At 48.5% G+C, this 17870-nt stretch overlaps 1 protein-coding gene across 3 annotated transcripts in view; it reads left to right on the top strand.

The window, feature by feature from the left end:
- EFR3B (EFR3 homolog B) overlaps window positions 1-17870 on the top strand; it is an 89080-nt gene that overhangs the window by 36290 nt on the left and 34920 nt on the right. For all 3 annotated transcript variants that reach the window (XM_013052977.2, XM_013052976.2, XM_004745936.2), the window contains exons 2-4: window positions 1637-1713; window positions 2763-2890; window positions 11162-11312. In XM_013052977.2, coding sequence (XP_012908431.1) covers window positions 1637-1713; window positions 2763-2890; window positions 11162-11312 — 356 coding nt within the window. The remainder of the gene's footprint in view (window positions 1-1636; window positions 1714-2762; window positions 2891-11161; window positions 11313-17870) is intronic.

Genomic DNA, 17870 nt, shown 5'->3' with positions numbered 1-17870 from the left:
AGGGCCCGAACACCCCCTCCCAGGCGTGGACAGAGAGGAGAGGAGGGCACGTCAGGCCAACCCAACAAGACTGAGCGCAGAGGGCCTGACTGCAGCCGCCGACCAGGTCTGTGGCCCTCCGCAGGCCAGGGGGATGGCTGGGGGTGCGCAGCTGCCTGTGAGGCGGGCGAGGGGGGATGTGAGCCAGTTACCGGGTGGCCTGTCCTCCTGTGGCATGCCCCCAGGCTTCTCCCAGATAGCACCCGTTCCCTTGTACCGGAGTCACCCCAAATCTCTGCTCCTTCCTCCTCCTGGCACAGCCGCCCGCTACCCCCTCCCAGTCAAAATTTCCAGAGAGCCGCTTTTCTCCTGCAGCTGTAAAGCTCTTTGTGAGATTCAAGTAATTCCCACTAAAGTAATTCATTCTTTTCTGAATGGTCCATGGCCTTGATCCTTCCACGGTGCACTTGCATTCCAACTGGAGAGTTTGTGCAAGCAGAATTAAGCATTAATTGGGAGGATGAGGGAACAATTATTGTTGGGGGTTGGACTTTCCCAGGCCCTTCGCTGCCCTCCCCTCGGCTCCTCCCCGAGGGGCCCATTCCCCGCACCGGGCAGGGAGAGGTGCGGCTAGAACGCGGAAGGAAAGATCCCTGGGGCCGGAGGAAGGTGGAGACCGCGCCGGGTCCCAGAGGGTTCCGTGTCCTCTGTCTAAAGACAGTTTATGGGGGGACTTGCAAGAGTCCGCTTTTTATTTTCCCAGGGTTTGGTCTATTATCGCTGATCTCCTAACACCATCATTTCACAGCACCCAAAGACACAGAAAGAGGTCATGTCAGGGAGCCTTCTCCATGCAATAGATTCAGCTTTCTGGAAATGTACCACATTGTTCTCAGTCTCTCATTTTGCCACAGGCTGGTGGACACCTTGTGAGGTTGGGGATGGGGGGCTCACCCGGGGTGGGGCGGAGGCTGGCACAGGGGGCTGGCACAGGGGGGACTGGGATGGGGGGGCTGGCCCCCTAGGGACCCACCCCACCCTGAAACACCACCGTCACCCTGCATTAAAGATGCATTTTCAAATGTTAATAATTAATGGTAATGTTAATTTATCAGCATTTCACGTAACGTTCTATAATGGAAATGGCCGCAGGAAACAGGAAGGTAGCAGATATTGAGGAGCAGAGAATAAAAGAAGTGGGGTGTCCGTGGGGGTGGGTGGGAGGAACGAGCACTCCTCAAGCTGTGCATCTTCTCAGGACAATGGGGAGGCTCTTGGGCTGCAGGAGGCAGGGTTATAGTCCTGCCCCCGGGTGTGTGTGTGTGTGTGTGTGTGTGTGTGTACGTGCACGCGTGTCCGTCCAGGGGTAGCACCTGACCTTTGGGTGAGTTCCCAGCCCTCACAGTTCCCTTCCATGGCCCGGCTTCACGCTCACACACGCCGCCGGGCTTGACCCCCTAGGCGAAGGACGCAAGGCTCAAAGGCAAAGGTGTAGCATGAGGCAAGTCGTGGGAGTCGGCCACCCCAGGGCCCCCGGCACACGGCACGGGAGGGATGAGATCTTTCTGCTTCCCGGCCTGGGTTTGGTTCCTTACAAGCCGCCTTGGCCTGGTTCCCAGGAGGCCACATTCATGGGTTTTTCTTCTTGCTCTTCTAGGTGTCTGTGGCTGCTGTGGCGCTCTACGCCCCAGGTACAAAAGGCTGGTTGACAACATCTTTCCTGAGGATCCCGAGGTGGGTCACTCCTCCGCCTGGCATCACCTCCCACCGTCTCACCCCGTCCAGGGCTGCGAGGGGAAGGCGGGTCTGCCGGGCCCCTGGCCCGTGAGCCTGCTCAGACTCTGGTCAGTGGGGAACAGCTGCCGGGGGTCTGCCTGCCACAGAGATTTGGATCTGTCTGCAGTCAGGATCTGCAGGGGGCTTGGGAAGCTGGTTTCGGCTTGGTTTAGGTCTTTACTGCACGGCTGAGACATCTTTCTCACTCGTGTCTCTCTGAGCAGTGGTTTCTAGAACTGCTCGCTCTCTTGATGGTGCTCTCCCTGCTGTGTCCTGTGAGCACTTCCCTTCTTGGGTTTTGGCTCAGGAGCTGGTGTCTTCTCTTTGGCTCCCTCTGGCACCCACCCAGGGTCTGGCTGTGCGCACAGGGGAGGCCTGGCTTCCCGGCTTCCCGGCGGCTACTCTCCGCTTGGGCTACATTATGGATTGTGTGGTTTCGGAAATGTCGGGATCTGATATTCTTGATTTGCTCTTTGGAAATCAATGACATCTTCTTGATGGACAGTTGAAGGGCCACGTTTCCAGCATCCTCTGGAGAATTCCCTAATTGCTACTGAACTGCCTTCTCTTCCTGTTCATGTCTTAGGGCTGGATTTCCAGCACATTTTAATTCTGAGTTGCCTTCAGTGAAGGCTTATCATTCACACACACACACACACACACACACACACACACACACACACATATACATGCCTACACACATATGCATATGTACATTTGTGTCTATATATGTATACATGAATCCGTATACATACAAAAATAATATGTACATTTATACAACTATTCTAATTTATAGCTGGCATACTCTGGGCTAAGTTGTGAGTTCCTGGGAGGCAGGAACCATGTTTTCATCATTTCTGTATCCCTGACCCCACATGGGAGGTTTGTCACATACGTAATGGCACTGGGCAGAATGATAATTCAATCAACATATGATTTACCTTTAGACTTGAACCCTTCTAGCCATGGAATAGTCACGGTGAGACATGGGGTCTTGTCTTTTACAGGATGGCCTGGTGAAGACCAACATGGAAAAGCTGACTTTCTATGCCCTCTCAGCTCCAGAGAAGCTGGACCGAATTGGCGCCTATCTCTCCGAGAGGCTCATCCGTGATGTGGGACGTCATCGATACGGGTAAGAGTGTGAGAAAGTGAGAGAGATGCTTTCAGAAGCATTGGACAAAACAAAGGGTCCTTTTATGAAATGATAGTAGACTTGGTCACCGAACAGACTGGAAAAACAGGGATCGGGCCTGAGGGAGGTTTGCATGTGTTTTTCCAATGGCAGGTAAAATTTGATGCCATTACCAAGATGTGGGAAGAAGGGGATGTCCGCTTCCTAGGAGCACCTCTGTTAGCATCCATTTTCCCCTTTTGTCTCTATCCAGAAGCCCTCACCCACACTCTAGGGTCTTGAAAAGTTGGTCTAGTCCTAAGTCTGCCATTATTCTCATCAAACCAAGCAACTTACAGCCTTAAAAAGCAGGGAAGGGGGGCTGTCCGATTCTTGATATTGGCTCAGGTCATGATCTCACAGTTGTGAGATCAAGCCTCACGTAGGGCTCCATGCTGGACATGGCACCTGCCTGGGATTCTCTCTCTCCCTCTCCCCCACCCACCCCCAATCTCTAATTTAAAACAAAAACAATAAATATTAAAAAAAAAAAAAAAAGCAGGGAGGAGCCATCTACATTCTAGTGAGAAGGCAAGGTTGGGGTAATTTGTCCATTAAAAATACACTTAAATGAAATATTTATCAGTCTGAGGGGGAAGGACTTGCTATGTTTAGTAAAGAAAAGAAACCTTAAATGAAAATGACTGATCGATAGATTTAACTGTTTAAAAATTTAAATATTTTGATGTCAAAAAAGAAACCACCAAAATTTAAATGACAACCAAAAGAAGTGTTTTGAAAGAGTAAGACAAAGGATTCAAACTCATCTATTATTTGTATAAACCAACGATGGGGCTGGAGTGGGAAAACTGAGTCACTAAAAACTGAAACCAGGGCTCCAAGTAACCAACTCACAGAAAGAGGAAGGAGAAATAATAACGGTCAATAAATTTATAATCAAAGATGTGGCTTGAAGCACTAAGATACCATCTTCACTTAACAAAAAAGTATTTCCAGTACTAACCAAGGAATGGCAGCGTGAGGGTAGTTTCCTACTTTTCTAGAATAAGTGCAAATTGGTTGGACCTTTTTAGACCATAATTTTTTTTAAAGATTTTATTTATTTGACAGAGAGAGGGATCACAAGCAGGCAGAGGCAGGCAGAGAGAGGAAGGGAAGCAGGCTCCCTGCTGAGCAGGGAACCCATTGTGGGGCTCAATCCCAGGACCCTGAGATCATGACCTGAGCTGAAGGCAGAGGCTTAACCCACTGAGCCACCCAGGTGCCTCCTAGACCATCATTTTAAAATATAAGTCAAGTCTTCAAAAAACATGTATGCCCTTTGATCCGGTAAATTCTTTGTCTATTCTTCTATCCCAAGAAATCAATCTTAAATATAAACTAGCTTTACACACAGAGATGTTCATTGTAGTGTTTTTTATAATAATGATATATTAGAAATTGATGTCCAATAAGAGAGAAAGGGTTTAATGAATTATAATGTGTCTCACTTTATATTATCTGTTCAATAGAATATTATCTGTTCAATAGAAACAATATTATAAACACGCTTTCCCCATAATAATGAAAATGCCTTAAGTAAATGAAAAACAGACTATGTCATTACAAATACAGTGTTTTACAATTAAGTTTAAAAATAAGCAACAAATACCAATGCCTAGAAAATAAAGGAAAAACAAATATGCTGTAAATACTACGAGGGCTCATTTTCTGAGCAGTGTGGTTGGGTTTTGGTGTGTGCAAAAGCTGAATGTAAGAAACCCCGAAGACATCCCTGGTGGCATTGCTGATGGTCTGGAGGGCAGGGTAAATCTGACGCAACTGTTCTGAAGTCCCAGTTGCTTCTGTTCTCCATACATCCATGCTCTGCTTTCCTCTGCTTCTTCCTTTCTCCTACTGCAGACTCCAGATCATGGTAACATTAGCAATTCTCTCCCTGCATTCTTTCCTGTTCTGGTCCTTCCAAATGAGTACTAGCTATGACCTTCCCCTAACTCACCAGGCTCCCCCAGCCATGCCCGCCACACCTGCCTTGCCTGCTCAGACCCACTCCAGCCACCCCCGGCTCTCTGAGCCTCATGCCTCTGCGACAGTGCTCTCTCCCCTCGATCCCGATCATGGGCCCCCCTACCACCACAGTCCAACAGCCCAACCACCTGCCAAGCTCCCTTCCTCCTGGCGAGGAAGCCGGAGTGAGTGCTGGCATGAAAACATTTGCCTTGTGCTGACAAGGTGTAGACCTCTAAGCTCTGCAGGACCCACCTGCGAATCCAGAATCAAGCTATCCCTAGGAGGGACAGCAAGACCAGAAACAGTACATTTCTATCATCGTTTTATAAAATAAAATTAGGTTACACGCTCAATAAAAAGGGCACAAATACACTCTACGTGCTGATTACGTAAATCGCCCTGACATCCGGTAAAGCATGCTCAAGCAAGTAAAAATGACTTCGTCCTAGATTCAACCGAAAACTGATAGGCTAGCAGTAACATTAAACATTTAATACTAATTTCATCTGCCCTCTTTGCAGGGATGGTTCTCTTGATAAAAATGTCCCATAGCCAGCAGAGCCAATTAGAGTCCTTCCACTGCCCTTAGAACTGCAATTCGAAATCGGTATCGTTCTGTTAAAAATAGTCGTGGCAGCCTCTCAGTGTTTAAAGCCTTGAAGGCCTCCCTGGAAGTTTCAATCATAAACATTTGGAGAAGAGAAATCCGTTAGATCTGATCTCCCGTTCTGCTTCCCTGTCCGCCCCTTCTTGCCCAGCCCGGTGCTCTGTCCATCATTCTCGGCTTCTTGTCATTAGCACCTTCCCGATGGCAGCTTTGGAAGCGCAAATATTCGCCTACAGATGGTCTGAGGGCTGTGTCTCCCTGTGATCACGGAGGTGTCTGTATTTATGGTTTAACTACATGGACGTGAACCTCGGGGGTTGGCCTCAGGCGCAGAACCATCCTCTCTGGTCCCCTGGCCTCCCGGCCTTAGCACCCCTCTCCTGTGGGTATGAACTCTGCCTTGATCTGCATTCAGCATCAGGAATGATGACCAGATGTGGGCGGAGAGAGGCTAGGCTGTGAATTCTGAGGTAGAGCTCACTGACCTGAGCTGTGACGGACGGGCAGAGACGTGCAGAGCGGCAAAAAGTGAGATTTCCTCCTGGTTTTCTCTTTGTGCATGTTCCTTCCAGCCCTAGAAGGGCTGTTCTACGGCTAGGACAGCCCTAGAACCTGGAGAGGGGGTTCATGCTTCCCTCCCTCTGCTGAAGTCAGCCCCTGCATCTAAGTTCCTAAAACCCAGAAGTTTCTGTACTGGAGTGGGGCTGACCAAGTACATTCCAACTGCTTAGAATAAGAGGTTCTTTGTCAAGGCGACTGACCTTTGAGTGATTCTCGGGCAGTGACTGGCCTTGCTAAAGCTGTCCCCTCTCTCCTGCCTGCCTGTCTTCATCTCTGACTTTGCCTTCCTCTCCAGCCCCGCCCCCCGCCCCGCTCTGTTCCCAGACTCTTTACACCTGCTCCTCCTTTCCTCGGGTTCAGGGCCTCTTGACCGAGCTCAGTGTGTTCAAACAGAACCGGCCGCCTCTTCTAGACTTCAGCAGGAGACATGTCTTGCCTCTTCTCCTGTGTATTTTCCTCCGTTGCTATGACTTACCTCCTGCCTTGGCCATTGTCACTGAGTTCCTGTCGTTATCACCTGTCAAGTGTCTTCTCCGGATTTCAGTTGCTGCCCACGAACCCAATTCTCTCCCAGGTTCCTTGGGGTCTGCCTTCCTCACCTGCTGGGGAGCCTTACCAGTACGTCCAGTACCCTTCGTTGTCACTTGCTGTCATCTGTACCCGCTCTCGTCCTTCCCCCCCAGACCCTGTGGCGGGTTAGTCCTCACCAGCTCCGTCCGGCCTCATCCAGCTCCTAGCACTCAGGCCAGCTCAGTCTCCCAGACCCATCACTACACCAGACTCCTTCCAGGACACTCTATTCTCCTTGACAGTGTGGACCCCACTACAAGACCTCCCAGGGAGGGTAGAGATTAGAGAACTAATTTTTTGAGATACTTGGAAAAATTCAAGCTCATAATTACAACCTTTCCATCCTTCATAACGGGGCTCGACATGGGGAACAAAGCAGAGCATGTTCAAAGAACTAGGCTTTAAACTTCTGGACTTTTCAGTTTCTCTTTCTACCATAATTTTCACTTCCCATCAGAGTTTCCACTCTGGATTAGTAGCCAATTGCTTGTTATTTTATTTTCTCATTCATTCAATCATGTTGTTAGCAAAGGACTATTTTTTCCTTCTTAGGGTTTTCTGGTAATTTTTTACAGGAAAAGGAAAAACAGTGATCTAAGCTCTGGAATCTGGGAAGCCTTCTAGTTTCTTCTCTTGCCAAACCCCACCCCGCCTCTTCCTTTCCCTCGTTTAAGCTCTGTGAACTAAGGGTGAAGCCCTTCATACGTTAAGATGCTGGCGATGATTCCTGAGAGAAGAGAATTCTACCCTGGCTGGCCCCGTTTCCCACCTGCCGTGTTTGGTTGCCCAGATGGGGCCTGGTTTTTCTGCAAGGAAAGTGTGTCTCCTTTAGAAGGGCCCCAGCCAGGCCGTTTCCCCAAACATACATGACTCAGTCTACCTCACTGGCCAGCACAGCCGACCTGAAACACACGGGGACTATCTGCGAGGCATCGCAGGTTTCCAGGACTGTGACAATGATGGCTTCTGAAGAACAAGGCTGTCGTGAGCCAGGAATGGCCAGCACTGCGCCCCCCCACCCCCCCAGCAGGGACTGGGGGCTCCCGTTTGCTCCAGGAGCTCAGAGACCTAGGGCTGGCCTTCTATTTGAAAGACATTCTGTAGACAAGAGCATGACCTGATCCACTTATAAACATGCCCAGTAATGACTATTTAATAGTGCTTAATAATATTAAGTAATAATTTAATAATTATTAAATTATCAGTAAATTATCAGTTCACCAAACATTTTTTTGAAAATGGGCAGGAAAATTTCGGGATAGGGAAGCTGCTTTTCTTATAATTGCTCAGTACAAAGGTTAGCCTAAGAACACTTAAGAAATGGTATCTGATATCTTTAAAAAAGAAGAAGAACATTAAGGAAATAGACACCATGATGGCTGTTACTTTATAGGTTTGGATTTGCAAGGCTGGCTCCTGTGTGAGGTGGTTTGGCCACATATTGAAACCAAACAGCTGCCCCAAGAGTTATCATGCAGCCTTGTGTTGTGGCCTTGTGGAAACCCCAGAAATCACCTTGTAGTCATACTTTTTAGCTAGTTCTTTGTATTTCACCAACTTGGTTTTAAAAAAAGAAGATAAGCAACTCGCTAATCAAAGTCTTTTTAAAATACTTGCCTAACATTCAAAGATGGGTATGATTGGGACCGAGGCATAAGGGAGAACAGATCTCTAAATTCATTCTTGATTCTATGTCTGGCATACGAGCCTGGCTCTCAAGTATGAGGCAGCTTTCACACTCTGGAAGCTCATGCTGACAGCTCTACCGTAATCTTTAAGACAGGTCTTGTGTTCCTTGCTTTCGACTTGGAGGCACTAACTTGATTCCTCCACACCTCTGTTAGGTTTGGGGTCCTCTGCCCACTTGACCTGTCCTGCATTTCTGTATATCAGGAAGGACTCTTCTAGTCCACGTGGTTTGAATTAACAAGTAGAAGGATCGACATCCCAGGCACGTGGGTCCACTCATGAGTTCGCGGAGTCTTGTGATGACCTCCCCGTCACAGGCTCCAAGCCCTTCCAGCTCTCCTCCTTCCTGGGAGGTAGGTCACCGATTTGCCTTGGACTGCTCAGGATTCACTTTTATTTGCACCACTGGGTCTCCGAAGTGCTCCTAGACCTGAGTATTAGGTATCTGGGTTCTTTGTGTAAAAATACAGTGGCTCCAGCATTTCGGGGTTTTGCAAAGGGTTTTGCTCTCTCTTGGGTGACTGTCCAGCCTCACAATGTTGGGCGGTCGGGGGGGGGGGGGAATCATCTGGGAACTCCAGTGTTTGGGACTCCAGTGGCTGCCACTCCTCAGTCCCAGGAGGAAGGGAGGAGGGGAGGGGCCAAGCCTGTCTTCTAAGCCAGTGATGCTGACATTGCTCACCTCAATTTCCCTCATTTTTTTGTAATTAACATATAATGTATTATTAGCCCCAAGGATGCAGGTCTATGAATCGCCAGGTTTACACACTTCATAGCACTCACCATAGCACATACCTTCCCCAATGTCCATAACCCCACCCCCCTCTCCCTACCCTCCTCTCCCTGGCAACCCTCAGTTTGTTTTGTGAAATTAAGAGTCTCTTGTGTCTTGTCTCTCTCTGATCCCATCTTGTTTCATTTTTTCCCTTCCTACCCACCAAGCCCCCTATGCTGCCTCTCAAATTCCTCATATCAGGAAGATCGTATAATTGTCTTTCTCTGATTTATTTATTTTGCTCAGCATAATACCCTCTAGTTCCATCCACGTCGTGGCAAATGCTTTCCCTCATTTTAATGGCAACATTTTTGTCACGTGGCCTCAGCTAGCAGCAAGAGAGGCTGAGAACAGATCCTCGTGAGCCCCACAAGCTCTGCTAAAATTCCAAATTATGAGGGAAAAGGGGGGAAAGAGATTCCAGGGGCGATGTCTAGCATTCTGCCTCAGAAACCTGACTCCCTAGAAAAAATTACAAAGATTTCAAATAGAATGATACTGGACAGATTTGCAGCAGCTTCTTCATTAGAAGGTGAACGATGACCTTTTCTAATGAAAGTCTACTCTGTTTTCTTTTTCTTTATTTTTATTTTTTTATTTTTAGAGAGAGAGTGGGGGGTGGGACAGAGGCAGAGGGAGAGAGAGAATCTTAAGCAGGCTCCACACCCAGCATGGAGCCCAATGCAGGGCTCGATCTCACAACCCTGAGATCCTGAGCTAAGCAAAATCAAGAGTCAGATGGTCAACCGGGGTGCCCCTCCTCTGTTTTCTGCCATGTGCAGTGACTTATAAGTTGGGCATGTACCCTTCATGATGTGGCCACCGTGGAACACACATCGGGTTTGGGCTCAGACGTGCCCTCCTAATTCTCAGGAGGAATTTGATTCATGGTATTTTTTTCTTGGGGTTCAAGAGAGGCGTTTAAGGGGATAGCCACCAGCCAGGATCATCAGGGGTTGTCCTGTGAAGGCTAGTTTGGGAAGGATTGGGTATTTTTAGCGTGGAGAAGAGAAAAGCAAGAAAAATGGGATTGCTCTTTTCAAGTGGTTGAAAGGTGGGCAGGTAGAAATATGAAGCTTGAAATAGCTTGAAATATGAAGACGTTTTTATGTAGTTGTCAAGAAATGGGATGGGATGACCTACCTAGTATGTTCATCATTGGGTGCTGCGTATTTCCGGTTTCAGAAGGTATTCAGGTTTTAGACTTTAGAAGGAATAAGAAGTTTGGGCCTCAGAATCATCTTCATTAGGAAAAAATAATAATTTTGTTCCTGTGTATCTTATCCTCTGTGAGGTACAGATGCTCTCTAAGTAGGGAATGTGTCACCTAAATATGGTAATACCAGCAACCATATTGTGTGATGATCAGAGGACTTCTGAGGTCTTCAAATGCAATATCTGCAGGTTTTATACTCTTTAACCTTCACAGTTGATTGGTCTTCAGGCCTATATCAGATTCTTCATAAACATTCTTCCTAAAGTTCTTCTCTTCCTCCCCATTAGAGTCATCTCTCTCCTTTGGAACTCTGTGGAATGTCCTGCATGATTTTCGTGTAGCATTTCTTATCTTCCCTTTACAGGAGATATCTTGTCCATTGAATTCCAGGCTCCTCGAGTTGAAGGACTTCTTCCCCCTACACCCTTGCACTAAGACAGAGTGTTTCCCCTGTGGGTGCCCAACAAGTACTTCTCGACTTCAGATTGAGTAATTCTTTGATCTCATTGGGTTTGGGTTCAGAATTTGCTCTTCTGAGCATCAGTTCTTTCTGCTTGTATCAACTTATGAGATGGTACACCTTGTCTGTCCTTACGTTCTTCATCTGTAGAATGAGCAGCTGGGGAGAGCTGGTCTCCAGGCTCCCTTCCAGGGCTGGTTCCTGCTGATTCTTGGTGCTGCGCTGCAGTGGGCACTAGCTGGAATGGCTGTCCAGACATTAACATCCTATTGGAAGAGCCTCATTACCCAGATGCTGGCCAGGGGGTCACTGTGCTGATTGTCCCACGCATGCAATGAGCGTGGGACGGGCGTGAAACCCAATGATGGTGCTCCTTTCCCCAGGTACGTGTGCATTGCCATGGAGGCGCTGGACCAATTGCTCATGGCCTGCCATTGCCAGAGCATCAACCTCTTCGTGGAGAGTTTCCTCAAGATGGTGGCCAAGCTGCTGGAGTCAGAGAAGCCCAACCTGCAGATCCTTGGCACCAACTCGGTAAGGAGCCGGTGGGGGTGTGGGGAGTAGGGATTGGGGAGGACCAGGGAGGGGGCAGTTCCTGGAGGACGTCTGGGTCAGCCTTGCTATAATCCATTCCTATTTGGTTTCTGACCCTAAGTATAACTCACCTCTTACCTTCGTGTCTCTCTTTGCGTGAATTAAGGGCTATTTGTTCTTTTAATTTAAATAAATATAGAATAAACAGAATAAATGTTAAAGACAAAGTTCACATAGTAAAGCATATGATTCTGTGGTTTTTAACATGTTCACAAGGTTGGGCAACCATGGCCACGATCTACTGTGTGTGTGTATCTTTAGACTAGCGATCTTCAAACGTTTTCTGGTCTTGGATTTTTTTTCCCCTGAAATAATTTTAAGTGGAGCTCCAACGGATATAAAAGTAGATGGAAAGGGAGCTATTCCTTTGAGGGTGGGGGGTGTCCCGTGCCCTCACAGCGTGGCCCCTGACCCCATGGGGCCCACTTTGAAAGCTGTCGGACAGAGGCATCAGGTAAGTGGGAAGATCACGGGGAAGCCGGAAACGGGACTTCTGGCTCAGTTCTGCCCTTGCCCGGCTGGTGACCTGGAGTGGGCTATCTTTTATGGACCTGTCTTTCCATCCATACCATGAGCCGACTGAAGTTGGTCCAAGCTCTGTAATACTGTTCCCCGTAAAGGGGCTGCTGTCGTGAGAGGTTATGGTTTGGGGGGATGTCAAATGGGATGTGTCAAGAACTCCCCAGTTCGTATTTATCTATATATCCTGGAATATCCCGGTGGCTTTCTTCAATGTCTCGCTCTCGGTCCTCCTCCCTCCTCTTCGGGGCATACTTTCAGCTCCAGGCCTTCCAGCGGCTTCTCCTTAAAAGCCCTGATAGGCAACCATTTTACAGCTCTCACAAAAGACAAGGCAAAGGTGTGTGCTCTCTTCGCCTTCCCCGGCCTGGCTTTCCTGAATTTTTATTGCACAGATCACCGCTGCTTTCCTGTCCTACCTGAGCTGAGTTCACCAGAAGATAGTCTTTAAATTTTCATTTTCATTTCCGGGCCCCAAAGTAGCAACTGTGGCCTTCCCTTTCCTCTCCCTAGAAGCCAGCTGCCTTGGACAAATTACAAGTACAGTAGCTGAGGGTGAAAAGTCTTTTGTCAGGTTGCCCTGGCAACAGCTTCTGATACTGTTTCATTTGTCCTGTTTAAGAGAACTCTAGTCTAGGAGAGAACGTCTGAATGGAGAATAAGCCAGCCATCATGTATCCAGAGGGCCTCTCCCCAGGGGGGACGCAGAAGCAGGCGGCTGCCCCAGCTACCCTTCCCCACAGCCAGACCCGGCCCGGCCAGGGTAGCTGTTTTCTTAGCTCCAGCCTCGCCAATTTCCTAGATTCCCCATGACAGCGAGTACCTGCCTCATCCGCAGAGTGAGTCAGCTCGTGATTCTGGTGCCGCATGCAATGAAGGTTACATAAGGACAGGCAATAAGTAAAGTCACATCATTACAATAGAGTCAAAGTCCAGCTTGGGAGGCAGCTTGTGCCCCTCATCGAGATGCTTTTCCCCGCTCTAAAAAGCCTGGGACCTCCACAAGCCTCTGCGAGAACGGGGTTCCTCTGCTCCTCGTCATCTTAGAACAGCCAGCCTGCCGGCGCTTGATGTCGTCCTGGAGAGTCTAGCCTGGGAGTTTCAACTGGTTTTCGTGGGGCTTCGAGGCCTCGTGGGGGCAAAAGGAGGACCCGGGAGGAGGACTAGAAGGGTCCTGTCTGGAAGTTTGCAACCTTTGGTTTGGATAAAGGGTTTTGCTGCTAGGAAATTAACAGAAAGACACAGAAGGAGGGGGAAAGAGAAAGAAAGAGAAAAGGAAGCTTCCCATGCGATGCTAGCAGCAGATTTGGGGAGCGCTGAAGCAGGGCAACCTTAAAGCTGTGCAGGGTTCCTCCCTCCCTTCCTTTCTTCCTTTCTTCACCAGCTTGTACTTGATCACCATAAGGATGATGTTGTGTTGAGACTTGTCACAAAATCCAAACTTGCTAACACTAATCCTGCATGTTGCATGCAGTAAGTTGTGATTTTTGAAATGTAAGTGATGTTTTCAAGCCCTTAAGGAGAATATAGAGGTTTTGGAGGTTGATGAGTGCCAGGAAAATCTGCGGAGATGAGAGCCAGGGCCAACTAAGCTCACTTCACTTATTCAGGGATTTGCCTGTGTGGATGCACCTGCCTCATTGCCTGACGGGTCCATATGTGTGGCTCAGGGACAGGGATGTGACCATGTGTCTTGACCTTTTGAGATCACTTCCTGATGATAAACTGAAAATATTAAATCTGCAAGTGCCAAGGTCCCCTACATGACCAATCCAATGTGTTAGCCTCATGTATACAAACAGTAAACTCTTAAGAAGATTCATAGGTTACAGTTTGCACTTTGGTCCTTACATCACAACATATATAAAAATTAACTCAAAATAAACAAAGACCTAAATGTAAGAGCTGAAATTACAGAGCTCTTCAAAGAAACTATAGAATCCTGTGTTCATGATCTAGAATTTGGCAGTGGATACTTAGGTACAACATCAAAAGCAGAAACAACAAAAAAGAAAAAATAGACCAGCAGACTTCATCAATGACACTACTACGCATCCAACGACACTACTGAGAAAGGGAAAAGACAGCCACAGAATGGGAGAAAATATTTACCAATCATATACCTGATAAGGGTCCAACAACCAGAATGTATAAGAAATTCTTACAACTCAACAACAGAAAGACAACCCAATTAAAAAATGGCCCAGGATTTGAATAGACCTTCCTCCAAAGGCAATCTACAGATGGCCAAGACACAAGTGAAAAGATGCTCAACATCACTAATCGTTAGGGAAATACAAGCCAAAACCATGGGCTACCACTTCACAGCCTGGGGATGACCATTAAAAACAAAACAAAGGGGCCTGGGTGGCTCAGTCATTTAAGCGACTTCCTTCACTCAGGTCATGATCCCAGCGTCCTGTGATCGAGTCCCGAGCTGCGCTCGCTGCTCAGCAGAGAGCCTGCTTTTCCTTCTCCTTCTGCCTACTACTCTGCCTACTCTGTTAAATAAATAAGTAAAATCTTTAAGAAACAAAACAAAACAAAAACAAAAACACTGTAAAAGACAAATGTTGGCAAGAATGTGTAGAAATCAAAACCCTCATACATTGCTAGTCAAAAGTAAAATGGCGTCGGTACCGTGGAAAACAGGTAAGTGTTTCCTCAAAGTTAAACAGAATTATTAGAGGACTCAGCAAGTCTTCCTCAGTATAGACCCCCAAGAACTGAAAACAGGTACTCAGACAAATACTGGACACAAATGCTCACAAAAACACCATCCGCCACAGCCAAAAGATGGAAACAGCCCAAAAGTCACATGGTGTGTGATTCCATTTAGATGAGTGTCCTGTCTCGGTCAATCCACAGGTGCAGAAAGCAGAAGACTGCTTGCCTGGGGCTGGGGAAGCCGGCAGTGGGGGTGACTGCTTAGTGGGTGGGTACTGGGGCTCCTTTGGAGATGATAAAATGCTTTAGTTGCAAAATATGAATGTATTAAAGGCCACGGAATTGTGCACTTTAAGAGGGTTAACTTTAGGTTTTGTAAATTTTTTTTTAAGATTTTTATTTATTTATTTGACTGACAGAGATCACAAGTAGGCAAAGAGGCAGAGAGAGAGAGGAGGAAGCAGGCTCCCTGCTGAGCAGAGAGCCCAATTCGGGGCTCCATCCCAGGACCCTGAGAGCATGACCTGAACCAAAGGCAGAGGCTTTAACCCACTGAACCATCCAGGCGCCCCAAGGTTTTGTAAATTTTACCTGAAAATTTTTTTAACTGCACCTTCAGGGGCATCTGTGTGGCTCAGTCATTTAAGCACCTGCCTTCAGCTCAGGTCATGATCTCAGGGTCCCAAGATTGAGCCCCAGTCGGGCTCCCTGCTCAATGGGGAGCCTGGTTCTCCCTCTGCCCCTGCCCCTTCCCCTGCTTGTGCTCTTTCTCTGGCTCACTCTCTCTTTTCCAAATAAATAAAAATAAAGACAAAACCGCCCTTCCAGCTCTCAGCAGCCCAGCGTCAATGGCACACGGGCATTTGTGTTCTCGATGAACCACCACCTTGGATCAGGCACGCAGAGGCCCTGCAGGGAAGGGTGGCTTCCTTCCTGGCGCTGGAGGGACACAGGAGCCGGGAGTCCTCTCCCTCTGGGAAAACAGATCTCCCGCTGGGACTTGCCTGTGTCCCGTCCTCCCCATCTCGCCCTCCCCCCAGTCCCCTCCAGACCTCACCTCCAGGATGCCTTTTTCTCGCCCAGGTTCAGCTGCCTCTGGTGCTCCCTTTCTTTGACTCCCATCCTGGACCAGGTGGGAGTCATTGCTTTCCACCTGTCCTTGCTCCCCCCCCACCCCCCCGCTCCCCGGGTCCCCGGCCACACTGCCTCCCCATCCGAATGGCCCGGTTCGGAGATGTGCCTCTGAAAACCACAAGACGTGTGGGTCTGGGACTCTGTGGATACCTGCTGCAAAATTTAATTTGGGCTTTCAGGGTGGCTCCTGAGTCCTTTTTTTTTTTTTTTTTTTTTTTTTGGGCTACTGCCCTCACTCACCTTCTCAGTGGTCTCTGCAAATCTTCCTTTCTTTTCCGTCCAATTCCCTCCCATATTGGCTTCCTGGCTTCCTCCGTGTCAGAGGCAGCTTCGCTTTCTCCTGTCCGAGAGACCCTGTTCCTGGGACCCGGTTCCTTCTCTGGTTCCTTCTCTGGTTCCTTCCCTCGGTCGACATGGAAGTTCGAGTCTCTTCCAGTGTCAGTATCAACAAAGTCAGTGAACAAACTCACAAGAAAGAACATACGTTCTGCGTGACTGCAAAGTACCTTTAGCTCACCTGACAAAATGAACAATCATTCCATGATATTTGTTTCATAATTAGTACAAATTTCCCCAATAGTCGCAAAATGTCTTTTATCGCTATCGTCCAAATCTGAATTCAGTACGGGGGATGCGTTGATTTGTTTTCTGGGGCTCTTCGCCTGTCCCCAGCCCTCTCCTGCCCAGCTTTGCTTTTCATGACACTGACTTCTCGGAGAGACTGGGTTAGCTGGTTTGTGGAATGCCACACACATTCTGGGTTTGTCCGGTTACTTGCTTGTGGACCTTTTCTTTCACTCTCCTGTTGCCCGTAATTCCTGCAAACTGGAATTATAACAGGAACACAAACGTCTGGGGTCTCAGGTTTTTAATGGGTGCCATCCCAGGTTAGGGTGGTATCAGCCGGCTCTCTCCATTTTAAAAGTATGTCGTTGTCTCTTGCCGGTAGAGATCTGTGGAAAGCGGGCGAGTAACCCATCCCCCATCTTTCCGCCGATGTTTTACCTTTGAGAGCACCTGCTCCTTGTTGACTGCACCTGCTTCCTCAGGCTCCCCTGACTTCCCTGACCCCGTGACCCCAGCTCTTCCCACCTGGTTCATCCTTCTTGGCTCCTGTGGCTGAGTAAGGGTCCCCCAAGGATGTCCACGTTCTAATCCCTGGGACCCGTGAATGTGAGCAGAAATGACAAAAGGGCCTTTGTGCATAGGATCAGGCTGAGGATCTTGAGATGGAGAGGTTCTCCCGAGGATTATCCAGGTGGGTCCGATGGCATCACAGGGATGCTTATAGGTGGGGGTGGGTCAGAGTCAGACAGAAGGTGAGTGATGATGGGAGCAGAGGGAAAGAGAGAAAGACTGCTGGCCTTGAAGATGGAGGAAGGGGGCCATGAGCCAAAAGCTGTGGGCGGCTTCTGGAAGCTAAAAAGGGCAAGGAAATGCTCCTCTAGAGCCTCCAGAGCGCACGCAGCCTTGCAGACCCATTGTAGACTTCCGATCTCCAGAACCGTAAGATAATAGACGTGTGTTGTTTTACACCAATAAATTGTGGTGTTCTTGCAGCAGCAATCGGAAACGAACAGTTTCCTGCGATGATTCTCTTCCTCTGCATGCCCCTGCAATGCCTGTGGTCTCCCCGGCCCCTGGTGCCCCATCTTCTCATTCTCTGTGCTCCCCCTGGACCATTCATCAGCTCTTGCGGTTTTGACTGTCATCTCTAGACTGGAAATCCTCCCCCATTCAACGCTGGTGCAGAAACCACCACTAGGAGCCCATGAGCTACATAGAAGGGGCCTCCTTTGGAGGTGGATCAAGTTAGAGTTCCGAGGCCACAGGGGTCAGCAGCAGCAAAGCACAGGGATTCTAGAATAGAGGCAGCTGGTGCTTCCCTGGGTCTCTGTTGACCCGGCCAGCACGTGGGGTAGCTAGGACCAGGCTTTCCCAAAAGACCTTAAACTGTGTCAGTTTTGCAACGAATCTGGACAAAGAGAAGGCATTATGTGGGTAGACAGGAGACAAATATCCTAGGTCTAGGGGAGGTCCATGCCTCGGCTGGCATTGGCAGGCCATGATCACATCACAGTGGAACTTTCTCTGGCTTTAGTGGAAAGTGCTCCTGGAAGTTGCTATCAACAAGAGGCAGCTGGAGGACCAGGCCGAGGGTGTTACTGTCAAACCCAC

Source organism: Mustela putorius, unplaced genomic scaffold (genome assembly GCF_011764305.1).
Source record: "Mustela putorius furo isolate JIRA1106 unplaced genomic scaffold, ASM1176430v1.1 tig00000281_pilon_pilon_pilon, whole genome shotgun sequence".
Lineage (NCBI taxonomy): Eukaryota > Metazoa > Chordata > Mammalia > Carnivora > Mustelidae > Mustela > Mustela putorius.
Note: the sequence above shows the minus strand (reverse complement) of the source record. Positions and strands in the feature narration are given on the sequence as shown.